This window comes from Theobroma cacao, chromosome 5 (genome assembly GCF_053813885.1).
Source record: "Theobroma cacao isolate CCN51 chromosome 5, ASM5381388v1, whole genome shotgun sequence".
Taxonomy (NCBI): Eukaryota; Viridiplantae; Streptophyta; class Magnoliopsida; order Malvales; family Malvaceae; genus Theobroma; species Theobroma cacao.
Window position 1 is genome coordinate 38,761,316 of NC_142643.1, and position 26,653 is coordinate 38,787,968.

Below are 26,653 nucleotides of genomic sequence, written 5' to 3' on the forward strand. Positions count from 1 at the left end.
AGAGAACTAGCACCGCTTTGATTGGGAGAAACAACGTCACGTAATATGATCAAAACCCACATCAACATGATCAAGAAAATGGGGGCGATACTTATGGTCTAACAATTGAGGATCAAGATAGTGAAAGAAAAACCCTAGTTACCTATCAAAAAGGATGAAAGAAGAATCTTCTTAAATCTAAGTAAGCGTAAAGAAGATCCGAAATAGTTAGAAAAAACTCATGTCAAAGGCAATTTAATTTAGGTATGAGAATTTTAGTGTGTAAAACTCTAAACAACTAATCACTTTGACTGAATTCAAGTCAATTCAATTCAAAAATGAAAGTTTGGTTCCCACATCTTGTTACTAAGTCAATGAAGATGTTAAGAGTGAAGACAAATGAAGTTCAAATTAATCTCTTTTGCATTACAGAAATTAATTTTTTTTGTGAAGATTTACTATTAGGATTTACTTCCCATTATTGGCCTCTTTTTATTGTAGGACATATTTGTGAATAAAAAATCAATCGAATCTTGATAAATGATTGATCTACTGTCAATATGCTCCCTTTAAAGAAAATGAAAGAGCTTGAAGTTCTTTTGAATGAACTATCCAAGAGTTGCTTAAAAATCCAAGAGTTCAATCAAGGAAGCTCTCAGAAAAGTTAGGCTCCAACTTTTCATTGATGGCATGGATTCAAATCCTTTGTCTTTTGTTTGATGCAAAGACAACGAACAACATATTGTTAGGGCAACCATGGATGCATCAAAATGGCGTTGTCTCTTCAGCACTTCATCAATACTTATAATACTCTAGAAGTGGTCAAGTGAAGACAATTGTTGTAGACTTTAAGCCATTTACTATAACAAAGGCATGCTTTTATTAGAAAGCATGTGAAGGAAGTACAACATACACATGATCAAAGAATTAATGAAGTTGAACCATCAAAGCAAAAGGGAAAGAAATTGTCCTTGACAATTAAGGAAGATGAAATTATTCTAGGTTTAAAGAATTTGCTTCTTCCATTCACTTGCTCAAAAAACTCAAAACGTTTTTAAAATTTCTATTAAAAGAATTCATAAAATCGACAGAAAGATCATTGGTTGAACATGATGGACTTCTTTGTAATAAGCAAACGGTTTTTATCATAATACTTACAGATTTCTAATAAGAGATATATACAAATGATGGGATATCACAAAATTGGCACACAAATCAAGTCAACCAACTCAAGAGACCACACAAGTTTTAACCAAGATTGGTAAGGTTTGGGGAAAAGAGACTTATTATTCTCGTTGAAACTTCAAAGTTAGTGCTTGATTCTCTCTATTGAAATTGAAAATTCGCCAAGAAATTTTAAGATACATAACAAAAGAAGAAGTTGATGAGGAGGACGAAAATCCAATCGAGTTTTCTAGACTTTCAATATTTTATTACTTGAGTATGTCCACGGCTCAAATATCAAATTCCCATCATTTGAGCATGTCTTTGATTCGAGATTCAATTTTTAATTCAATTAAAGCAATAACACATTGAAATTTCAAAACCATCTAAAAGAAAGCTTAAAAGTGATTTTTTAAAATTGTAATTTTTTTTAAAAAAATATGGATGAATGTTATAGTATAAGACCCTAAAAGTGATTTTTCAAAATTAACCATCTAAATATTATTAAAAAGATAAACTATTTTCTATAAATATGAAAGCTCAATAGGTCATAGATTATAAAATTAAAAGTAATATTCTCTAATCTTATGAATTCAATCTTTCTTATACTAAGCTGGGGAAACTCTAAATTGTGTTCTCAACATTTAGGATAGACTGAAAATTCTAAAAGGTATACGTCATCACTTTTGTAAATTCGGAATGATACAGATTTGCTAAATCCTACCGAATTTAACACATGTGGATATATAGTTACAAGATTCGTGCAATTAAATTCGGAAGTTAGGCTACTATAAATTGTAAACCCGTGGGGAAGAAATTTTTTTTTCTTTTTTTTTATATTTTAATTTTTTGTTGTGGAGATTTCTCATGTAGCATTCCAGGTGTCTTTTCAGCCGGAAAAAGCTTGAACGAAAATCTAACCTCTTTCAAGATTTTATGGCTCTACCCTCCGGTTTGGGCTCCGCTCCTCGATGGCAAACACAATCATCGCCAGAAAAAGGGCGCCAGAGACAAGTGTCCAACGCTAGCTTCTTTTTTTTTCTTTTTTCTTTTTTATGAAAAAGAAACTGATTATTTTTAAATTTCTTTCTTTTTTTTATAAAATTTGAGATAAATAAGTTATTAATAAATTTAATTTCTCATAGTTACTATTTTATTTATTATTTTTACTATAATTGTAATCACTGTTCATGCACATTAGATTCATGATTTATATAGATAAAGTGAACAAAATCATTTTGAATTGAACAAATTGATAGAATTGAATTGAGTTTGGTCAACTCGGTTCGATTACAACAACAGTTATTGATGAGTTTAATTTCAAAGTTTGGTTATTTTGGTGGGTAAATTTTTCAATCAAATCAATAGAAAAATCAAACTTAAATGAATATAAATTTAAATTATTATATATGTGTATGATATTTCTTAAATATAAATTTGTGAAAATTGCTATTGAATTTGTTAAAAATATTGTTAAATTTGTTTGAAAATGTTGAAATTTATATTTATATATATTATCTTGAAAATTTTTAAAAATATTGTTAAAATTTGTTTGAGTTCAATTTTTCAAAATCAACTGCAAATAGTTTAGTTTTCGATCCATTCACTAAGTTATAAAAATTCAATGGAATTCAATTTTTGAATAAATAAATAAATTTATTTATTTATTTATTTATTTATTTTTAACATCAAATTGATTTAAGTGAAGATTTGCATATCCCTATTTATAAGTAAGTTTTAGGTACCAAAGATTTCCATAAATGATTGAAAAGCAATAAATTAAAAAAATGAAAGTTTTAATTTAATCTTTCAAATTAAAATAAAATACTTTGTAACTTGTAAGATTAACACTAATAAAAAGACACTAATAAAAATACTTTTACCTATTGAGTCAATATTTAATGCTAGAAACACGAAAGCATAAACAGTTACTCCACATCAATATGAAAGAGAACAATGAAAACACTAATGCAAGCATAATTGTAAACTAGTGATGGATAATTCAGAATGTGTGTTTCAATTAATGGACGTGAAGTTTTTTTTTTTTTTTTTTTGGTTTACACTTTACCTTCAATTTGACTTGAAACAAATTTTAATACAAAAATTTGTCTGTTAGTAAAATATTTATAATTTTGATCATTAATTTTTATATATACACATAATTAAAAATTTTAAAACTTAAAAAAGGAAACCCAAAATGAAAAAAAAAAACTGGATTGATTGAACAATAATTAAAACTTTTTAAAAAATGATCATAATTTTAAATAGATTGTTTTATGCAAAAATATATATATACAGAAAAGTAATAATTTTCCTGTAAATTGAAAATAAAATAATTGCAATACACATTTTAATAAAAAATAAAAAAAGGATTTGGATTCAACTTTTTCAAAGAAGATACATTTACCTAACATATATATCCTTTTTATCTTGCTTTCGTTTGATTCAAAGAAATTGAAAGAATATAACAAATTGCTTAACAAAATTATATCAAATTAGATTTTGAAATTCAATCAAGAAAAATTTTCTTTTTTCATATTCTTCCCTTCTGAAACTATAGATGAAAAATGATAATTAAAAATTTATCATAAATTCAAAATTTAAAATACAAAAATATATAAGCTTTTTAAATATTTCCCTTTTTAAAATTCTAAATATGGTAGCATTTTTTGTAATTAAGGTAATATAATAATAATTTTTTCGTAAATATGGTAAGACAAGACAACAACCGAACAAACAAGCTGTAACTTGGCAAACCGGACCAAAAAATGTTTAAATCTCTTGCTGTCTCTCTTCCTTCTAAAATTCTTTTCAAAACTTGAAAAGCTCTGAAAAAACATTCTCTCAACATTTCAGCTCCAACAGTCAGTGGAGCTGAAACGAACCAAAGCGAAATTTCCTTTTCTTTTTTATTTTATTTTAATTTTCAGTTTAAAAACCAAATGCCTGATTCCAAAATCACAGCTGCATAACTTTAATCTCTCCCTTCCCTATCCATGGACCACAATGTAACCGTTTTCACCAACCGCCAAGAATCCGTTACGGCTGATGACGATGATGATGATTCCAAAACCGCTGATTACGGCGGAGGAGCCGGAGGCGGCGGCGGTTTTGGTAAGAGAGGCGGCAGCATTGCGGAGAGGAGGGCTGCAACGTGCGGGTTCAAGGCGGAGAGGATAAGTACGGCGAGGTTCCGGGCGTCCACTAGCCCCTTGGCCTCCCCATCGGCGCGGTCGCCTTACCTTACTATTCCTCCTGGGATTAGCCCCACTGCTTTGTTGGATTCTCCTATTATGTTGCCCAACGCTCAGGTACCGGTTTATATTATTTTTTTTCTAATTAAGTATTATAATTTTTTCTCAATTAATAATTTTTCCATGTTTAAAGTTTTACATTCTCTGAAAACAATTTTGGAGAAAATGAGGTATTTTATTTTGACTGTCACAAAGTCATCTTCAATGCTTCTTTTTGAGTGGCAAAGGTCATCTTTTAAGCTTTGTTTGGTTGCTGTTGTTGTTTTTTCTTAAAAAAAACTTTAGGAAGCAAATAGCGAAAAAATTCGTTTAGATGCAAATGTGAAAAAATTTGAAGAATTAAAAATTAAAATTGTAATTATTTCGGTAATAGAGCACACAATTTATAGTAATATAGAGTATTTTTTTTAAGGTACTGACTGAAATATGGAGTATAATCATATTAAAAGTGGTGTTGTGTTTTATAATTTGTCTATTTCTAATCAAATGCGATTTTACTCTATGCTATTTGCTTTCACTTTTTAATTGATCCGTAAGAAGCAGAAAGTGAACAAAAAGTAGTAACAAAGGAGCGGAACCTTGGTTGTCTAGTCCCAACTAAGTTTTTTGGTAGGTTTTATTTCCCTTACAGGCATTTTTATTAGATTCAAGGATGATGGACGTTTGATGTTGTACTTATGATATGAAAATTGTAGTGTATGTGTGCTTGTGAATCAGGCATTTATTATTACATTTTTAATTGAAATATATAAATGCAAAGTAATGGTAATTCATATGATGTTAGTTGTCTAGTCACAACTATTTTTGTTTATAGCTTTTGAAGTTTGTATCAGCATATAATTATTTTCAATTCTGTCATTGGCAGCCTTAAAATCTAGCCTATTTTAGTTGTCTGGTTACAAGTTAGCTGCAGAAGGAAACTAGAAAGTAGGGTCCGCAAAAGTTTATGGATTATAAACAATCTATTGAAACCCCTGAATTGAATGCTAATAAAGGGTTCTTAGCTTGTGGTGCTGTTGGTTATATTTTTACTTGATTTCGGATATTGGATCTTAAATCTGAACGCCTTATTCAAGTACATTTAAAGCGAGTTCTTTTGTTCGGCAATATTGCAGATCAGTTGAATTAAGTGAAGCATGCTAGTAAGCTTTAATAAGTATTGATTCTTTATGAACTGGATCGTAAATTAGTTTGCCTTGTGTTTTGTCTATTATATTTAAAAGAGAAAAATCCTTTAGTCAACAGTCTTATCTAAATTTGTTTATCTACGCTGTTTAAGAAAAATATCATATAGAAATAAAAAAGGTTTTTTTTTTATCATTTTTAACTGATAGATGAATTTATATCTCAAAGTTCGTGTTTAATGCATAACTCTGGAGTTTTTCACTAGCATGTTCTCTAATGGCTTCTGTTTCTGGAACAGGTATCTCCCACCACTGGAACATTTCCAGTACCCTTTCTCAATCATGATAGTCAAGTGCTGAATCCTAGCAATGGGGACAGAGGCAGCAATATAGTCTCTTCCTTCACATTCAAGCCGCAGAATTTGGATTCTCAGCCAAGCTTTTCTAGTTTAGAAGATCAGGTGATTTCTTCTATTCTATTAGTACTTTGTCATAAAGTTTAAACCCCTGCTGATGGCTGCCAGATTCATAAACTTGACATGTTCCTAATCCTTCACAAGTGTTTATATACAAACTGTATTCACAGTGACTTATCTAAACTTTGGCGTGTATAATTATGACTTCTATGCCTTGTTTTTCAGCCTTCATTTGTAACTCAAATTCATTTCAACCTTAGTTGACCTATTTGTCTATATAATATTCTTCATTGCACATTACCTCTTTTGTCCATCCCTTTTGTTGTTCCCTTTGGCATATTTTTTATTTTTTGATGCAAAATCAGTTAAGCAAGCCTGTTTTAGAGATCAGGAAGGATATTACAACAACATTTTTATGTTCATTCTACTATAGAACTGGTGACATTTGCTTTTGGGTAGATTTCTACAGCCCTCCATGAGATTAATCCCTTCTCTTTTATAGTTGACGAAATTTCCCTATTATTCTCAGCTTTTTGTTCATTTGGGTTTTGGGGGTTAGTCCTGAACTTCTTAGATGCAATGCTCTAAGGGTGTTAAAGTAGGAATATGCAGTGCTAATTGTGCTGGTAAAACTATCCTTCTTTGAGAAGTTTGGTTGAAGTGGAATCCAAGTTATTCCTAAATTCTATTAACCTTGTTCTACTGTAAGTAGATAGTTCAGAATGTCATCTTTGTTCATCACTCAATGGTCAGAATTCAGTTTGCTTGTGGATATGCATTATCATCAGAGTTTATGTTGTGATTAATCTGTCTTTCATTTTTTTTAAGCTTAAGCAGGAAAACTATGTTCTTTATGTTCACATATGTTCTTTATTATGGTTTATATGTTTTATCATACCGTCAAGGGCATTTTTAAAAGGGAGTGGCATCATCCTGGCAAGCAGCAGAATTAGATTATTTATAGTTCAAGAGTATCTTTCGATGGCCAAGTTTTATACATTTGGACAAGTTTCTGAATCAGAGTATCAAACATGCAGTCCCTATCCCCTGTCACATGCATATTTAAGTGTTTCATATAAAACACTATTTCAGTTAGTGATCAATTTTTTTTTTGTAGGTTTCTTCCTCTTTTAATCTTGTTCAGAGTGCTGAGGTTCATTGTCAACGTCTTGCCAAATTGGAACCACCTTTGGATTTTGAATTTCCTGCAGAATTCTCAAAAAAAGCTAGTTCAATGAATTCTGCAGCAGTATCAGTTGCTGATGTCAAAGTTTTAAATGACATTGTGAACGATAATGCTAATTTGGGATTCCATCCTTCTGAGTTGGCTAGTGATGAAATGCCTATGCCGAAAGAACCTCTTCTTGGACAAGATGTTAACACGCATCTTTCTGAAGGTGATCAGAAGGGGATAAACACTGCAATGGGAATGGCAAGAACATCAGAAGATGGATATAATTGGAGGAAGTATGGACAGAAACAGGTAAAGGGTAGTGAATATCCAAGAAGCTACTATAAATGTACCCATCCAAATTGTCAGGTGAAGAAGAAGGTAGAGCGTTCACTTGATGGCCAAATTACTGAAATCATCTACAAGGGTGCCCATAATCACCCAAAGCCTTTGCCTTGTCGTCGGCCATCCATTGGGTCCACTTTATCATCTGATGAAATGTCCGAGATTGCAGAAGGTGGTGGAACTTGTGTCAAAGTTGAGGGTGGTTTAATTTGGAGAAATGCCCAAGCAGGGTCCAGGGATATTAAGCTTGGGTCTGATTGGAGAGCTGATGGTCTGGAAAGAACATCCTCAACATCTGTTGTAACAGATCTTTCTGATCCACTGTCAACTGCCCAAGGGAAATCTTTTGGTGCATTTGAATTGGCTGAAACTCCAGAGTTTTCATCAACACTTGCTAGTCATGATGATGATAATGATGATAGGGCTACCCAGGGAAGTATATCACTGTGTGATGATGCAGCTAATGATGATGAGTCTGAGTCAAAAAGAAGGTAAGTTTCTATATTGCTATACATGTGACTCAATGATGGTGTATCCACTGCTGTTCGCTTTTTACTAACATTTTTTTTTTGCTTTGTTATCCACTTTTATTGCAGGAAGACAGAGAGCTGCTTGACGGAGATGAATGCGACATCTGGGGCTCTTCGTGAACCAAGAGTTGTTGTACAAATAGAAAGTGATGTGGACATACTTGATGATGGCTATCGTTGGAGGAAGTATGGGCAGAAGGTTGTCAAAGGAAACCCTAATCCTAGGTACTGAAACTTGTCAGCTGTCTCTCTTTCTTGCTCCATCACAATTCTTTTGTGTGTAAAACTAAATGAATCACCCAAAGATGGAGGGTTAAATTATACGTTTATGCTTCAAGCATGCACAGTTCTGTTAGTTTTATGAGGGTCAAATTCATGTTATTTATTCTCAATCTTACCAAAAAGCTTGGTGCTCTCATATATAAAGACCTATTGAAAATTTTTGTTGTTTTTGTCTTGTAGGAGCTATTACAAATGCACAACTCCTGGATGTCCTGTGAGAAAGCATGTGGAAAGAGCCTCCCATAATCTAAAATGTGTACTCACGACGTATGACGGAAAACACAATCATGAAGTTCCAGCTGCCAGAAGCAGCAGTCATGTTAATTCAAGTGGTTGTAATTTACCACCAACCGTGCCTAACACTCAAGCTGCCCTGGCATTAGCCAGAAATACCAATGCTCTGAAGCCTGAAACACCAATTCAAGATATTGTACCTCCTTTTGATCAAAAGCCTGAATTTAAAAATGAATATCTGAGACCTAGTTTTCTTAGGGATTTCAGCAATGAGATGAAGCTTGGGGCAGCTTCACTGGCTTCTGTTTACCAAATGAAGTTTCCTTCCATACAGAATACTATTCCTTATGGCTCTTTTGGAGTAAATCCAAACTGCATTGCAGCTCATCAATCTGGTTCACTAGCCTCAACAGTTCCGAATTTTCCAATGTCATTGCCGTTGAATCACCCAACATCAGCAAATCTATCATTGGCTGGTTTTGATATTAATAACGGTGGAAAATCAACTGGTCCAACACACTCTTTCCTTCCAGGGCAACAGTTAAAAGAGAGTACTACAAGGTTCCTTGGGATTAAACAGGAGGTAAAGGATGACAACCTTTATAATCCTTGCCTACCCATTGTTGACCATGCAAGTGCATCATCATTATCATCAGTCTTTCAGCAGGCCAACGGAAATTTTCCATCCTAGATCACATTTATTTGCTTCATAGAGTCTTTAAGATGTTGGATTCTACTTGACTTTCGATTACTATGTTGCTTAATTGTCATATATATATACATATATTTATTTATTTTCTCCTTCAAATCTGTGCTGTTTCTTATACAAAATGCTTACAACTATATATGTATGTAATCCTTTATGATTTTCAATTTTACAATAGAAATTTAATATTACAGGTTAAAAATTGGTTGCATCTTATGCTTTGTGCATGAGTGTGAAATTGTTTCTTAATGTTTTATTACTTATCATTATGCATATATGAAAGGAAAACATTGAGGCTCAAACCAAAGTCTAAGCTCATGTCCCCACCCCACCCTACTATAGGGATGCGTTGTTCTCCATTCCTCTCCTTGACAATGTGGCAGGCCATTGAAAAATTCTATAGTAGTTGATTTTTTTTTTCTTTATTATGTGTTTTTTCATTTTAAGTTTATGGAAGAATCAGGTATGGAGCTTGGCATGGATTTGAATGTATCAGCTGTGACTGGATTCTCATATGCCTGTTGCTAGAGAAGATTGCTGACAAGTAAGTAGATGCATGGATGGTTAAATATATGACTATAGCATGTTACATCCTCAAATGCCATCCTTTTCCATTTGCATTTTTAAATATCTTGTTTAATATATTCAAAGTAAGGCAGTAATTGAATCCATCATGTTATGTTGTTTTTAGATAGTTGCTGCAGTTTTGTGATTCTTGAAACATGGTTACCATTTGGGGCTTCTACTCCTATAGGAGCCCAAGGGGTGGTCTGCTCTGTTTTCTCCCTTCATTAGTATCCCTGCGTGTTTGGCTGGCTCTGTTCCTGAAAGAACATGTGTTCCTTTGTTTGGTTGTCATATGCAGCCATTCTTCTTGAATGAATATTCTTCAAAATCATTTAAAATTAAAGAATAGTTAATACCAATTAGCTATTTCATAGTTGAGGAATGGTTTTAAAAAATGATAAATATCAAAATACTCCTTACAAATTTGAAAAATTATGATCTTACCTAAATAAAAATGTTCTTTTTTTCTCTCTCCTCTCATTCTCCCTTCATTCCTTAGCCTTTCTTTCTCTCTAATTTTTAATTATATATCTTAAAAATTTATATTTTAAATTTAAAAATTAATTGAAATTATTAATATTTTAATCATAACAACATTTAACTTATAAATAAAAAATTAAAACATTAATAATTAAATAATAAAAAATATTAATATATAAATTATCAATTATTCATATTTAAAATAAAAATAAAATTTTAATTACATATTATAAAAATAATAGTTTAAATTTAAACATTAATTAAAATTATTATTATTTTAAAATGTTAATAATTAATTATAAATAAAAATATTAATATTTTAAATTAATTATGACTTATTAATATTTAAAAATAAAATAAAAACTATTCTTGGTTATATATTATAAAAATAATATTTTTAAATTTGAAAATTAATTTAAATTTATTACTATTTTAATCATAATAACATTTAAATTATAATTTAAATTATCAATTATTAATATTTTAAATTAATTAAAAATTATTAATATTTATAAAGTAAAATAAAATAAAAATAAATTTTTAATTATATATTATTAAAATAATATTTTAAATTAAGAAATTAATTAATTGTTAATATTTTAATCATAATATATTCAAATTATAAATAAATATTAATTTTTTAATATATTAATGATTAAATTATAAATAAAATATTAATATTCAAATTATCAATTATCAATGTTTTAAATTAATTATAAATTATTAATATTTAAAAATAAAATAAAATAAAAATAAATAATCATATATTATAATAAATGATATTTTTATCTTTTTATTTTTTATTTTTTTATTATTTTAAAATTATTTTTACCAAACAAACATTGTAATAAGTCATAATAGCAATTACTATCTTATTTCATTCTGTTAACTAAATTACACAATAATATTTTTATTCTATTCCTATCTTATTTTATTTCCATAAAATACTTATTTTATTTTATTACATTTTATTCCATGAACTAAACATACCAGCTTATTAATATACTCAAAAGACTCCACGATTAAGTAGTGTTTTGTTTTTGTTTTTTGAGACAAAAAAATTTAACAAAAACCCTAGTTTTCAATTTCCTTCATTTGTATTCCCTTTTCGATTTTTTTTATAAACTAGATAAATTATTATATACATTACGTGTATCACGGGCTAGAACTTCAATCCAACTCAGTGCAGCTTTAAACTCTAAAAATAGAACTTAAGTAAGTCTATAAATCACAGGTGACGTTTCTAACCCAATTTTCAGTTTCCCTCCTTTGTATTCCCTCTCCGATTTTCTTTTTATAAACTAGATAAATTATTATATACACTACATGTGTCACAACCGAAACTTAAACTCAATCCCGTGCAACTTTAAGTTCTAAAAATAGAGTTTAAGTAAGTGCATAAATCACAAGCTCACGTTTTTAACTCAAAAGACATGTCTGATAAGTGCGGTCTTAAGCTCTCAAAATAGAGCTTAAGTCTGCCTATAAATCACATAAAGCTTAAGTCAACATTTAAATCACAGGTCCACGTTATTGTGTTTAAACGTATAAACGTGTTTAATCGTGTTATCGTGTTTAAATGTGTATACATGACATGTTTATCAACTTGTTAAAAATTAATAGTCAAAAAGCTATTTTAGCCTTACTTAAATAATTTTAAACAATTATTTTAATAAGATTTTTAAATTTTATAAAGATAGTAATGTAATTATGTTATGCCCAAATCCTAATTTTAAATTTTGTTTTGTTATATTTGATGTTTTTGTTATTTTGTTTTGTTATAATTGTTTTTATAATTATTGATTTTAAATTTAAATAATAAAATTATATTTAATAGTAAATATTTTTATTTAATCGTGTTAAACGTGTTTATCGTATTATTAATCGTGTCGTGTCATATATTTACACATTTAACAAACGTGTCTAAACATGTTATGTCGTGTTACACGATTATTAAACGTATACATGTACGTATTTTAGATTTAAAACACGAATTGTATTCGTGTCGTGTTTGTGTTTAACCTTAACGTGTTTCGTGTCTAATAGTGTCTGACACGTTTAAGATACGAAAACATGAATTATCAAGTCGACCCAAGACCTATTTCATCTCTTACTGATATGGGATACGTGACATTCTACATTTACTCGTAGAGAAGAATGACTCTTACACTAGTCCGAGTCTACCTCGACTTTTGTATTTCTCATGTGGGTCTCACGTCAATGAATATCTGGATCAACTATGATATTTAGCTTTCAAGAGTCAAAACTTAAGTAAGCTTATAAATCACAAGCTTCCGTTCTTAACTTAAAAGACATGTTTATTAAGTGGTGAAAGATTCATATTTATATATTCAAAATCTACCTTTTATTTCTTATTAATGTAGGATGCGTGATAACATGCATAGTCATATGGTAAAACTTTATACATGAAACAAGGAAGGGGGCACAAAACGGTATTTGTTAAAAAAAGGTGGACATTAGAAACATATTGATATTTAGTTGGATACTCAAAACTTGAATTTGCTGTTTGTTCTTGACGAAAAATTTGCAGCTATTGGAATTAAAGTAATAGTAAGGTTACACAATTATTTTTATTAATTAACAATTTAATTAAATATTCATGAAAAATTAATAAATAATTTTTTTGAAAAAAAGAAGTAATATAGGAAGGGCAAGGGAAAGGAATATGGACATTAGAAACACATATTGATTTACATTTGAATACTCAAATACTTAAAACTATTTAAAAATCCTTTTCATAATCAAACTGAACCGCAAGAAAATTGCATCCCTGTCCATCTCTAATTGAGATTCATATTCCAAATGTAAATGCTTTAATCAATTTCAACTTATTTATATATTGACACCAATTTTGATCAAATTGACTCTATATATATATATATTAAATATAATTAAATTGAGACATGATATTGTGAATATAAATCAAATAAGTCAAGTCCAAAATGATTCAACTCAAAATAAATTGGCGATTATCCAAATCAAATATGAATATAGCAGTAGCACCTCCACCCCTGCCCTAAAACATAATGGTAGGATATGAACTCTAGCTCATAATTGATTATTGATCAAACCTCATCTTAACCCACATTGATAGCTGTAGCCCACACGCCATGCCCACTCCTTAGATAAGCCTATAAATTGCCACACCTTTCCCCTCTCCCTTACCCCAAATAATTCTAACATTACCCCTCGTCCCCCAGAAGGCCAGTCCACCCAAGAGATAAAAAAACAAAAGCTCCTCTTTCATTTAGGGTTTTGCTTTTTTTTTTTTTTCTTCTTTGTTATCTATCAATCATGACAGGCAAAGCCAAGCCCAAGAAGCATACGGCCAAGGAAATCGCGACCAAGGTCGACGCCGCAACCACCAACCGAGGCGGCGGCAAGGCCGGATTAGCTGACCGTTCGGGTGTGGAGAAGGGTGGACATGCCAAGTATGAGTGTCCTCATTGCAAAACAACGGCTCCCGATCTGAAGTCGATGCAGATTCATCATGATGCGAAGCATCCGAAGATTCCCTTTGAAGAATCAAAGCTTGTGAATCGTCATGCTGGTCATGTGGCTGATTGTTCCAAGTCTCGTCCCGGTGTTAGGGGTAGCTTTAAAAAGTAAAAAACAAAATATTGTCTTTTTGGTCAAGATTTGGTGTTTTGGGGATGTTTTGGATTCTGGGTTTGGTTCCTTTTTTTTCCTTTTTCCTTTGTCTTTTTAATTGTTTGTGATGGTAGTAGAGATGGGAAAGAGAAAAGGGGGGTTTGGTGAATGAAGGTTGGATATTTTTGTAAGGCCTTCCTTAATTATGATGATGATGATGATGATGATGATGTATATTAATCCATCTTGATTATGATGATGATGGTGATGTTATACCTTCTTTATTAATCGTAATGAAGTGTTTGTGGGATATAAGGTTCTTATCTTGTATCACTGTGTGCTTGTTTTCCATTATATTTTTGGGTTATATTGATAGTTCAAGAACTTGTTTTTAGAAACATTTAAATCCTAATGCTTTGTTAATTTTGGTGGACTGTAATTTCTTTTGGAGGCTTTTGGTAGCTTTGAATAGCAGGTTCCTATGATTGCTAACCGATTCTAGGTTCTTTCTTCGTTGTCTAATAGCAAGTAGCTTAATTTCTGTAGCTATGCTTAAGAATGAGAACTTCTACATGTTGAAATGCTTGGATCTTTTAGTTCAAGATTGGTAAGATGATTTCTAAAGTACAAAGAGCTTGACTTTGATCCTTTTATCGGATTAGGGTGCTAAAAGAAGTTGATTCTGCAAAGTATATACATGTAGGAATTAGGGTGCTAAAAGAGGTTGTTTCTGTGAAGTATATATGCTTTGTGATGCCTCTATGAAAGTGAATCATGCATGCACTTGCCATATTAGTTTCTCTATTGTTTCGAAGATTGTATATTTGGGTAATTAAGTAGTTTAAACTTATTATGGGATGCAGATACTGAACAAATGTGTCTAATTGCTGTTTTTGGGCATTCTTTTTAATATAATTAAAACTGGAATTATAAATGTGTGTTATGCTTGAGTTAGATTACTACTAGTAATTGAGTGTTAGAATTTTATTTACTGGATCTGTGAGTTTTAGTTTTACACTCATAGCGCTTTATGCAAAACCCTGGCAGTGATCTTTGTTGTAGTTAATGTCATTCCATGAGTTAATTATGTTGCTGCTGATGGTAGATTAAAGCTTTATTTGGAGAAGTTCAAACGTTCTAATTTACCTATGAACGAGTTTATTATAATACTGGATAATGTTAGAATGAGGTTGATCATGCCCTTCACCTTTTTCTTTTCTTTTGTGATCTAACGATGGTCAGGAAGGTTTTATTTCTTAGTGGTTGCTCATGCTTTCCCTTTTTACTCTGGGTTTTATGCCTTTGACGGAAAACTTTGCTGAAGATCTTGCTGTACAGCTTGTGCTCTGTTTTCACTTTCATATTACTACAAGCTTATATTCTTGGGTAAGGACCATATCATTTTTCTTCTGGCAGGCATCTTCATTTTCCCCTGCCAGACATATGGAAGTAGTCAAGCAAATTGCATTAAGTTATTTTGTTTTAACATGTTTTCTTAGTCTTGCTTATTTGCAATTCTTCGAGCAAGTATGACGTTGGATATTGTTTTGTTAAGGAATTGATCAGGGGATTTGGGGACATGACTTGGAATGGTGTTAACTGTTAACCCCTTATAAAACATATTAAGGTATTTTCCACATACTGATCCATGCTTTATGATCTCACTATACATGGGCATATGTCTATTATTACATTTCCTTCCTTACAAGGACTTCAGAAAGTTATCCCCAGTCTTTTCCTACTGGCGAAAAAAAAAAAAAACATTTTGTCTCCAGCACCTAGTCCAGAAATTGGTGAGACCTCTGTAGCAGTGCCCTAATTAACCTTAACATTTGGAATCTGTAAGTGTAGTGCCATGTTTGTGGTATCAATAATGATGAGAGTATATGCACAAATTTGTGTTGAGAAAGGAGAAGGGATTATTGATTAATTACAATATGTTCATGAGTTCATCAAATGCCATCTCAAAGATGCTGGATTCTCTCCACTTGCCTTCTTTTCTGATCATTCTGGGTGCTTTCTTCCAGAGAAGATGTTTTTGAGCATGACTACCAGCCTGGCCCGGGCTCCTGCTTCTTACAAACTGTTTTGAAATTTGTTTACATTTACCACGTCCATATTCTTTCAAACCAGCTAGAAATAGCATATGTTCCATCTCAGTCCATGGCATCCCAGACAAAAAACAGAAAGAAAGAAAGAAAGAAATTATTATCACATTAACATCGATGCTTGCAAGTGTTCCACAATATAAATGCTTAGCTCGACTTATATTCTTCCAATATTCAATATAGTTCATTGATTTTTCCTTTTTATTTCAATTGCTTTGAGAACTCTTAATTGTTCTAAATTTACCAAATTTAAAATATTATTAATTAAATCAATAATAATTGATACACGATCTCATATCTTTGAATAGGGTCAAATCCTCCTTCTCCCAAACTTTTTTAAAAAAAAAAAAAAACACAATCCAAAAACAAGAATTAAAACCCACCCAAAAGTAAAGCAAAGTATACTTATCATGATGCGAGGCTGCTTAAAACATGGCTACCAAGTATGAACCTTACAACATATTTAATGAATAGGTATTAATTTTGGCAGGCAATATGGTTTAATTAGCTCAGCTAATTAACAACTGGTTAATGAATGCTAATAACATACATATATAAGATAGATGTTCATCTATTTTAATTGATTTGATGAAGAAAGAAAAGTGTCAAAACAACATAAAAAATAAAAAAGTCATACCAATTAAATATAGAATTATAGTACCTTATACCAATTAAACAGATTACAAGTAATTATCACAACACAAATTTAGTATCCTTTTTGCATTTTGTTAGATCAATGCCAAGGAGCATGAGGGCTTGCCCTTTACGTATTGAATTTTGGCCAGTTTTGTGCCTTTATTGCCAATGAGATTAAGGAATAAAAAATGATTGTGATTTAAATTAGCCCTAGTCCATGCAGGGTATAAATAAGACCTGATAATCCATTCAATATTTAACACATTTACGATGCAATCCAGCATTTTCTTGCAATCCAAACATGGAAATATTGATATCACAGAAATTAGTGAAACCCATAAACTGATCAAAGAGGAATTTGCATGGTTCGGATAGAGAAAATTTGGCTATGTCTAGCTAGAAATTTGGTGTATATGCGTCAAGTATATACTACAATTTCTGATCATTAAAATCACATGAACAAAATCTGTAGATCTTTGTTATGATAGTTGGAAACAAAATCACTAAAAATCAAGCAAAGAGATAAGTTTAATCAGTAATATAATTATATCGTATATATTGATTATATGGTTTTTATATTCGATATATACTTTAGAGTTTTTTTTTTTCATGTTCTTGCACATTATATGTTGCACTATACTAAATAAAAGTATAAATTGCATCTTCACAAAAGTGAAATAAATATGTTATCGCTCAAATTGGAATTAAAACACCCGATTGGTATACATGTGCATTGACCATTTATAAAATCAAGTGTTGGACCATACTCGATTTGCCATGTGTAAATATGGTAATTATGAAGTCCAATGATTAGGAAAGTTTATGTTTTGAGAGTTGTTGAAACCGTTGAAAAGTAGCGGAATTGGAGAATTGTAATTAGGTGTAATTGATAGAAGAAAATTAAAGAGTTTAAAATCAAATCATAGGTGGAGATTTGTTGAGTTTTGAGTTGATTGTAATTCAAAATCTTATTTGATTACAATTCTTGTTTGTGTATAATATTATGAGTATTAATCCTGCAGTTTTAATTTTCTTGTCCCATATTGAGTATTAATCCTATTCTATTTTAAACTTTTGTATTATAAAAGTGAATCTCTAATGAAGTACTATTTTTGAGAGTCCTAGAAGAATCATCTATCTTTTGCTCTAGTTAAAGTTAAAGTGGGTGTAGGTTAGTGTGTTCTTATAAGGTTATTGAGAGAAGGTGTACAAAGAGTCTATTGGGTTGGTTTGAGAAATTATAGAGAGAGGTATTATTATATTTTAATTTCTCAATAGTTGAAAAATTATTTCATATATAGGGTCGAGACCGAATCACATAAATTTGTGTTTTTTCATTTATTTAATTTCTCTTAAATTTATTTTTATTGTTTTTTAAACAATTTTCATAACATGACACTAGTTAACTTCACAAAAGTAACATAATCATGTCACCTACATCTACATCGAGATGGAGGGGAAAGTTGTCCATCGCAAACTGTGCATTCCATTTTTGTAAAGAAACAATGGAAACGGAAAATACGCTGGTCAAAAGAACCCTTCAGTCCCTATACTTTTTAATTTTATTCAATTTAATTGCTATACTAAAATCGAAGCGATTTAGTCATTCAATTTTGAAAATTGCATCAATTTAATCCCTCATCCTAACGGCATCTAATTTTATCGTTAAAGGATGACGTTAGTACTGACATCAACGATGACGTAAGTGTTGATGTGTCACATTTTGATGACGTGGTGTTTGAGATAATGATGTGGCACGCTACGTGGCATCGAGTGATAATGTGGCAATGCCACGTGGCAGTATACAATGACGTGGTAGTGCTAACGTGACATTGACATGCTGACATGTCGGTGCCACGTGGAAGATCAAAAAATTTTCCAAAAAAAAAATTTTTGCCACGTTATAAGGACTAAATTGAACAAAACTAATATATTGAGGGACTAAATTGAACAAAATTAAGATGTTGAGGGACTAAATTGAAAAAAATATTTAAAAAATATAAATCTTTTAGTAAATTATTGCTATGCTTATTAATAGATCAAATATTTAAGTGTAAAAGATTTATAATATTAAATATATATATATAAACATTTTCTTACTTGATTATTTGATTCTAAAATATGTAAATTAATTTATATTTTTTTACAAAAATTAAGTTTGAATACTCCTTCTACAAAAATAATTTTGAAAATAATTTCATACTTGAAGTCAAATTTAGATGAATAACTTATATTACATTAACATAAAATAATGTAAAATGACTAAATAAATTCTTTTTTCTTCTATTTATAATAGTATAAAAATTTGAAATTTATTTAACTTAATTTTTAACTTGAGCTAAAGTCAAATTAACAAAATATGTTGATTTAGTTTTTTTTTCAAAAAAAAATGAAGAACAGAGATATAGAGTTAGCAATGATTATAAAAATAATTCTTCGTTTTGACTTGCTTAATTTGAACATGACAAGTCTCTTATTACAACCATAGAATCTAAGCTCCACCATTTTAATTTTTTATTTATTTTTTATGTTTTTATTTTGTTTAATATTTCAAGTTATATTTTTTAAGTTGGAATTTCTTAGATTAAGGATTGCATTTATGGTTGATAAAGTTAAATATAATTCTAGATATTTGTATCATTTTATTTTATTAACAATTTTTTTGTAGATCCAAATTAATAATTTAAATTTAAATTTAGTAGAATTGATTGTGGTATTTGAGTTTAAATAAAAACATTTTATAAGAAATTTTTAGTAAATTTAAATAAAAAGGTAAATTAAGTAAGAGTTGAATAATTGCAAAAGAATGTGTATTTGTAAATTGTGAAAGTTGTGACTAAATCAATATTTTTTTTAATTTGAGTAAATTTAAATAAAAAGTATATTGGTTAAGAGTTGAATAATTTCAGAAGAATGTGCATTTACAAATTGTGAAAGTTGTAACTAAATCAACATATTTAATCATTTTATATTATTTTATTTTAACAAAATGTAAGTTATTCAACTGAATTTGACTTTAGGTATAATATTTTCAAAATTTCTTTTATAGAAGGAGAATTCAAATTTAATTTTTGTAAAAAAGATAAATTAATTTACATATTTTAGAATCAAATAATCAAATAAGAAAATATTTATATATATATTTTTAACACCTTTTACATTTAAATATTTGACTTATAGATAAACATATCAATAATCTAAAGATTTGAACTTTTCAAATATTTTTTTTCAATTTAGTCCTTTAACATTTTAATTTTGTTCAATTTAATCCCTATATTATATATTTTTATTTAATTTAATCCCTATGACTTGATAGATATTTTTTGAAAATTTTTTTAATCTACCACGTGGCACTGACATGTCAGCATGTCAGTGGCACGTCAACGCTACCACGTCATCGTATATGCCACGTGGCATTACCACGTCATCACTCGATACCATGTGGCATGCCATGTTATTATCTCAAACGTCACGTCATCAAAATGTGACACATCAGTACTGACATTACCCTTTTACGATAAAATTAGATGCCATTAGGTAGAGAGATTAAATTGACGTAATTTTTAAAATCAAAGAACTAAATTGCTTCGATTTTGAGTACAATAATTAAATTAAATAAAATTGAAGAGTATAGGGACTAAAAGGATCTTTTGACCAAAAGACAATCTACAGTTGGACCATAGATAAACTGTATGCCTCGACGTCGTGAGCGGCAAGGTTGAACCGTTTGAAATGCAAACTACACATTCATATTCACCCAAAACTGTCAAAAACCATACAATTGAATCACAGGGTTCCAGGTTCGAACTCCCCTTTCCTCAATTTTTAAAGTCACAAATTCTTAACACAATTAAAAATAAGTTGGTGACTTGCTATCACAGTCACAACCTCATTGCTGCTAATCTCACCGCTGCCATCGCACTTCTAATCTCAAACTAAAACATGAACGTTCAATTTGAAACAAAGATTGTATCTTTATAAAAAATAAAATAAATAAATAAATATATTATATAATTTAAACAGATCTTGTCCATGGAAGATGTTGGTTGCCCATGAATCAATAAACAAAGAATGCTATCCCAACACTTCACTGTAAAGACAGTACAGACTGAAATACATTCACAGAGAGAGAGAGAGAGAGAGAGAGTAAAAATTCTTGATTGATCCTCCCTGTAAAAATTTCAATGAAATGCAAATTGTTCTTATGGTGGAATAGAACTACAGTGCAAAATTACTTCCCCTATGTGTATGAACTAAAATTGAAAGAGAGAAGTACACCAAGAAGGCGAAAGCGAAAAGTACTTTACACAATGTGTTTTAAAAGTTGTATATGAGCGACTGCAAAACTGACATTAAGTAACCACTTTTTGAACTCCAGAGTATAACCAATGTGTGGACTTGTTTAAACCGAGGTTATTTGGGGCTTCTGTACAGTCTCTTCGCTGTAAAGCAACCTCCTCTTCTTTGAACCGTATCCTTGGTACTGATAAATGAGGCTGTGAAGGCACTGCCTGAGGCTTATGATATCAAATGTTTCTATAAATCTCAAATCTGTAGTCCTGGATTTGATGCCAGCAAAACGTTGATACTCCTCAAATACAGATGACAAGCACCAATTCTGCAATTTCCTCAAGCAACCAACAAGGCTACCTGTGCGATGCTGCATTAAGTAAAAGAAAAAAAGGTCAGAACTGCTATAATTTACAAACGAAAAAAATATATATACAGAAATTACAACGTAAACAAGAAAAACCAATCCTATGATGTCACTTCAAGAGAAAAAACAACAAATTTCAGTCTTAAACCCATTAAGGTACTCATCTATTATTATAAACTAAGGGCACAAATGAGCTTCAAATCCAAATAAGATTTATTTTTCCTTTATCTTTACTCTTTCAACAAACCAACCAATCAGTGCACAAAAACCCATACTGTTGTTTCCACAAAACTTCCATGTAATTCAACTTTATAGTGTAGTTGATGCAAATTGATCAAGTATAGGTGTTTCTTATCAGCTAAGCTAAACTTGTAAAGGAAACTCATGCCTGACAACACACATGTATCATACATGCCTAATATCGACAAGCAAACACCCATTATGAATTCAGTTCACTCAGCAACGCTAACTTTACACAGGGAAGTAAGCACGTGTAATAGCTGAATTTGAACTATTACCTTTCCACGTTTGCAATGGATCAAAACAGGATGATTTCTCACATCTGTAAACAACCAAAAAAGACTCTTAGAAAACCATAAAGGTCAAACATGCTGGTAAGGAACAAAGAAGTGAAACTGAAAGACATGAATTCCATGGTTTATGAATTCAGTACCAATTAGGATCTTGAGAGCACCCCTGATGGAATTCTTGAGAGTAGCAACAGAAGGCTCCTGTGAATACAAAGGATTATAAACAAAAACATCAGCAAAAACAGAACCCCAATTCTCTATAGGGAACCAAAAGTACCATTAACAACAGAAATACCACATCCACACTTGGCAAAAAATTTCATTCAATTTTAAGATAAGATAAAATTGACTTTCTTGAATCATTAATGATTTATCAATTTTCAACATTGAACATTCTTCTTGACCGGCAAGTTGTTGAAATTGTTATCACCTAATAAGTCCTAGAATTAAACAATTAATATATTCTCGACCAAATTTCCATACGCTGGATAGTCTAACTCTGCACTTAAATCCTTCACCAATCAGTGATCCAAAACTCTTGTGAAATATTTAAAATTCCACAAAATTCTTCAAAACAAAGCTGTATTAGACTGGCAACTAATTTTGACTGTGTAAGTGATCAATTATTCAAAGACGCAAACTAATCAAATTCAATAAGTATATAACACTGATCAAAATATTAAGTATATATGTATAAAAAATTTATTTATAAAAGCTCTGTAAATTGCCATTAAAGCAGAAAAGAAAGCGTAGAGGGAAATACCGTTTTCCCTTCAATCCCGAATTGGAAAAGCCGGATATTATGAGATCGAAGAAACTCCAAATTTTCTTCTGGATATGGCTCTGTACACAAATATCTGCTCAAGTTTTACAAAAAAAAAAAGAAGAAATTATTTTCCAACTGAAAATGGCACATTCAGAATTCACTCGGCAAAGGTTAATTTCCTCCATTTTCAGAACACAAGATAAAACATGCATGTTAAAAATTAAGTATTTAACCCATTCAACCTGTTTCTTTATTATTACTTTTTATGTTCTTTCTTCTTTTCCCCTCTCAATTTTCTCAACAACCAAACAAAGAAAAGAAAAAGAACAAAAAAACTGAGATTTAATAAAAAAGAAAGTATTTTTTTTACTTCTTAATTGTTCAGAAAACCAATGGCATTAACCACAAAAAATAAACCACCAAAAAGTGCAAAAATAATAGGAAAAAAAAACACCATTATCAATGCGACACAAAAACAGAAAGACTTCATTCGTTTCATTAATACAGCCAAAAAGAAGAAAAAAAAGAAAGAAACAGAAAGAACTTACATGATGGATCGAAGCTTTAAGGTTTCTACGAAGGCGAAATTGCAGGGTTGAGGGAAACTAGATCTATAAATGCCTTCTTCAACCATCGAAAAATTAGCCGGCGGCTCCAGTACGACGTCGTTCTCTTCGTCTCCTTCTATAATGAACCCCATCTCTCCTCCCCTCGCCCTTGCTATCAAACTCTTTGGAATAAAAAAAAGAATTAAGAAAACCAGCAACTAGAATGCAGCGATCATATACTTATGGAAAACGAAGAAGAGCCTTGTATGGTTAATGGTTTTATAGACACGGTTTCGGTTTAACCTCTTTTAAGCCTGAAAACGACGACGTGTTCCTTGTCGGTTAGGATTCTAGTAGTTCCATCCCTCTCCTTAACGAAACTCCTTTTCCCCGAGGGAATTGTCTGTCCTGCGGGGGGGGGGGGCGGTGTGGGTTTGGTTTTTTTTTTAATTTATTTTTAACAAATTAATTTGACCAAAAGGTTAAAAACAAAACGTTATGCTTTTTAATAAGAACTAGGGGTAAAAGTGGAAAAACAGCGGCGGCTTAAAAGCTATAGAAAGTCATTCGATTTAGAAGTGGTCTTCAGGACTGCCATGTGGACTTGGACTTGGACTTGGATTTGGATTTTGTGAATATTCTTTGAATGTTCTTTAATTCTCACATGTGATAATATCTCCTCTTTTTATTTTTCTTTATAATTTGATAAAAATTATTTACAGTGGGAGAATTTTTTAATTTTGGATAATTATAGCGGCAGAATTTTCTCATTAGAGAATATGAGAAAAAAATTATTAAAATATTATCCTATACATCCCTTTAAAGATTTTAAATTTTACTATTGAGATTAGAGGATTGATACGTGTCTTATTTAAATATTTATATAAAAATTAAAAATCAACATATGATAATTATCTAATTTTACTGGAAGAGTTTAAAAGTCTATCGTTCATGCATAAAATAATAATTCAACAAAAATAAAGTGTTAATCCATTATTCAAAAGAGATAAATTAAGTGGGAAAAAACACTCTAATTTGTCAACGAGATCCTCCCTAAAATTGGGCTTTTGAGTTATTAAACTGAAACCAAGAAGAATCCCACTTCTATTTTGACTATTTTCTAGAAAATTGTTTAGTTTAATATTTTCAAATTTGAAGAAAATGAGGTGTTAATTTAAGTAGGATATTACTAAAGCCAACTTGTTTTTTTTTTTTTTTATTTAAGGCGTGCTTTTTTTTTGTTATTATGCAGAAAAAATAGAAAGCAAAGGAAAAAAATAGTTAATTTGGTTCTCAAATTATAATGAAAGTATACATTTTGCACTTGAAAAAAAATTTGTAATTAGGTACTTAACTTTTTCAGTCAAATGTATGATATGTCAAAAAACACATAATCAAAATACTTGTCATGTATCTAAAAAAACCATATCTCTTTTTTCTTTCCATTTTAAAAATTTTCTAATTTTTTTTATTTTTGAATTAAAAATAAAATTAAAAAATTAAAAAAATATATCAAAGAGAGACTTATGGAAGAGAGAAAGAGAAAGGAAGTAAGAGAGGTTTTCAAAAATCTCACATCAAGCAAGTAGATAAATTTTAAATGACTTATAAATGATGGCGTTATATATCTCATAAATTAATCTTTTGAAAAAAAAATAATATTCCCGTGATAAATAATATCAAAACAAACTCAACTTGATTCAATTCTAGGCTAAGCACCTTCAGAAGGGAACAACTAGACACTTAGCACTTCGGGAAGAAAATAGATAAGGAATCCCGCCTGAATAATTCAAGGGACACAGGACAAATCCACTTAACTTTTGGTAGATTGACGTCAAACACCCCTTCCTCTTCCTTTATTTCCCTCTCTTCCCTTCCTATCTCTCCAATTTCCTCTTTCTTTCCCTTTTTTTTTTGAATTTTTTCTTTTCAGTAAAATTTTATAATTTTTTTCATTTTTTGACCTTTTAATTTGTAAATTTTTATTTTTTATTCTCAAAATATATATTTTAAAAATATTTCTAAAAAATAAAAATAAAATAAATTTTTTAAACACGTAACACTATTTATTTATTTAGGCAAATCTAGTCTAAACTATTGCTAAAGCATCTACTCGAAGATAAGATGAAATCTCATATGGAGGAGATATAAATGTATATAAACCTAAATTAAGATTTTCATAATGTGTTATCATCCAATCAACACATTAATTGATTTCATGATGAACGTGAGAAATAAAACATTCCCAATCTCTCAAAAAAGTAAATTTTTTATTTTTGAAATCAAGTGACCATTAAGATCCAAGTGTAGAGCAGCATTTGTACTTGAAATTTTTTGAATAGCAAGTAGGGAGTCTGACTCAACTTGTACTCTTCTATATTCCTTATTGCAACATAGTAATAAACCTTAATAAATGGCTCATAATCTCTTAGCACTGCCATCCACATTTAATTTAACAAAATTTGAATTCGGTCTCAACCAGCTTACTGCGAGCTCCTGTCTTGATCTCTGATGTTCTGGACCCATAGCATCCCAAGCTTGCACCATTTTATTGATTGTGTTTAGACACAACTAACGAAATTAATTAAAAGTTCAAATTGATTGACAAAAGTATATTTCAAGTACCTAAATAACAATTTTTTTCTTCCAATACCAAGGCAATTATTTTACAATAGTTCAAATGCTAAATATATAATTAATTAAAAAGAACTTTGTTTTAATAAAAAAATACAAAAATATTTATGTTGAGTAATTTATAGCAAAAGTATAATTAATTTAGGCTTGATTCATGGCTTTTTTTGTGTTTGCTCATATACCATTTACAAAAATTTGTTTTCGCTAACTATTTGATTTTACTTTTAAAGTAGCGAAAGTCAAAAAACGAAAGCCACTATATAATTAACCGCGAAACTCAATTTCTCTTCCAAAAGAAATAGAGTTTTCCTTGAAAAATGATTAAAAAATAGTCATCACCAGTATATTTTATCAAAGACTGACAGACGATTTGGTCAAACAGAGGTTTCGGGTTTGTCAAATCAGACTTTTCTGTGCAAGATTTTAGGTGCTTCTTCCAGAAAAGTAGGATAAGGGTGTTTGTTTTTCATGTGAAAAGGGACAGCGTATCAATCACGTCGCTTTGGGTCATAAAATTATATTTATTCATTGATATTCCAGAGTTAAAGTTTCTTAAATAGGTGAAACAACTGTGTTAGTGTATTTTTAAAATTATATCTCTTTATATGAAAAATTATAGATAAAATATTGTGTTTTTTTATATGAAATATTGTGATTATTTGAAAGTCACATCAATTGAAAAAATTATGTCACATGGTGTGACTTATTATGACTATTAGATTGAATATGATTTTTTATATATAAAGTGACATTTAAAAAAATATTTTTAAATTCAACAATTATAAGATAATTGAAAAATACTATTGTTTAAAAGTTTTGATTTGAAAAGTAATCTTTTTATATTATTGGAGAATTTTTTATTTGAGAGATTTATTATTTTATATAGTCTTTTTTTAATTTTTTTTTAAGG

General features: G+C 30.1%; 3 protein-coding genes and 1 non-coding gene across 4 annotated transcripts; 3 read left to right on the top strand and 1 right to left on the bottom strand.

Moving 5' to 3' along the window:
• The first annotated feature begins 3,911 nt into the window (after positions 1 to 3,911).
• LOC18599371 (WRKY transcription factor SUSIBA2) lies at positions 3,912 to 9,307 on the top strand. The gene is made up of 5 exons (XM_018121345.2): positions 3,912 to 4,454; positions 5,821 to 5,982; positions 7,055 to 7,944; positions 8,050 to 8,208; positions 8,446 to 9,307. The coding sequence occupies exons 1-5, from the start codon at positions 4,140 to 4,142 to the stop codon at positions 9,188 to 9,190; spliced, it is 2,271 nt and encodes a 756-aa protein (XP_017976834.2). The 5' UTR covers positions 3,912 to 4,139; the 3' UTR covers positions 9,191 to 9,307.
• A 4,114-nt stretch (positions 9,308 to 13,421) lies between these two features.
• LOC18599372 (protein METHYLENE BLUE SENSITIVITY 1) lies at positions 13,422 to 14,179 on the top strand. The gene has a single exon (XM_007029316.3). It carries the CDS (start codon positions 13,568 to 13,570, stop codon positions 13,880 to 13,882), a length of 315 nt encoding a protein of 104 aa, XP_007029378.1. The 5' UTR covers positions 13,422 to 13,567; the 3' UTR covers positions 13,883 to 14,179.
• Positions 14,180 to 19,015: 4,836 nt separating this feature from the next.
• On the top strand, positions 19,016 to 19,108 carry LOC148762859 (small nucleolar RNA snoR8a). The gene has a single exon (XR_016026854.1). It is a non-coding gene; the product is annotated as a small nucleolar RNA snoR8a (small nucleolar RNA).
• Positions 19,109 to 20,595: 1,487 nt separating this feature from the next.
• LOC18599373 (inositol diphosphatase DSP3) lies at positions 20,596 to 23,511 on the bottom strand. Its single transcript, XM_018121348.2, has 5 exons — positions 23,110 to 23,511; positions 22,559 to 22,652; positions 21,939 to 21,996; positions 21,784 to 21,827; positions 20,596 to 21,268 (listed from the first exon to the last, which is right to left on the bottom strand). The coding sequence occupies exons 1-5, from the start codon at positions 23,259 to 23,261 to the stop codon at positions 21,011 to 21,013; spliced, it is 606 nt and encodes a 201-aa protein (XP_017976837.2). The 5' UTR covers positions 23,262 to 23,511; the 3' UTR covers positions 20,596 to 21,010.
• Positions 23,512 to 26,653: the final 3,142 nt, after the last annotated feature.

Excerpts from the sequence above, each read along its gene's own strand:
- LOC18599371 (XM_018121345.2), top strand. The coding sequence starts at position 4,140 with ATGGACCACAATGTAACCGTTTTCACCAACCGCCAAGAATCCGTTACG. Across the intron at positions 4,455-5,820 it reads TTATGTTGCCCAACGCTCAG|GTATCTCCCACCACTGGAAC; the intron begins GTACCGGTTTAT and ends TTTCTGGAACAG. Across the intron at positions 5,983-7,054 it reads TTTCTAGTTTAGAAGATCAG|GTTTCTTCCTCTTTTAATCT; the intron begins GTGATTTCTTCT and ends TTTTTTTTGTAG.
- LOC18599372 (XM_007029316.3), top strand. The coding sequence starts at position 13,568 with ATGACAGGCAAAGCCAAGCCCAAGAAGCATACGGCCAAGGAAATCGCG.
- LOC18599373 (XM_018121348.2), bottom strand. The coding sequence starts at position 23,261 with ATGGGGTTCATTATAGAAGGAGACGAAGAGAACGACGTCGTACTGGAG. Across the intron at positions 22,653-23,109 it reads TTAAAGCTTCGATCCATCAT|ATATTTGTGTACAGAGCCAT; the intron begins GTAAGTTCTTTC and ends AAACTTGAGCAG. Across the intron at positions 21,997-22,558 it reads TCGGGATTGAAGGGAAAACG|GAGCCTTCTGTTGCTACTCT; the intron begins GTATTTCCCTCT and ends TTGTATTCACAG.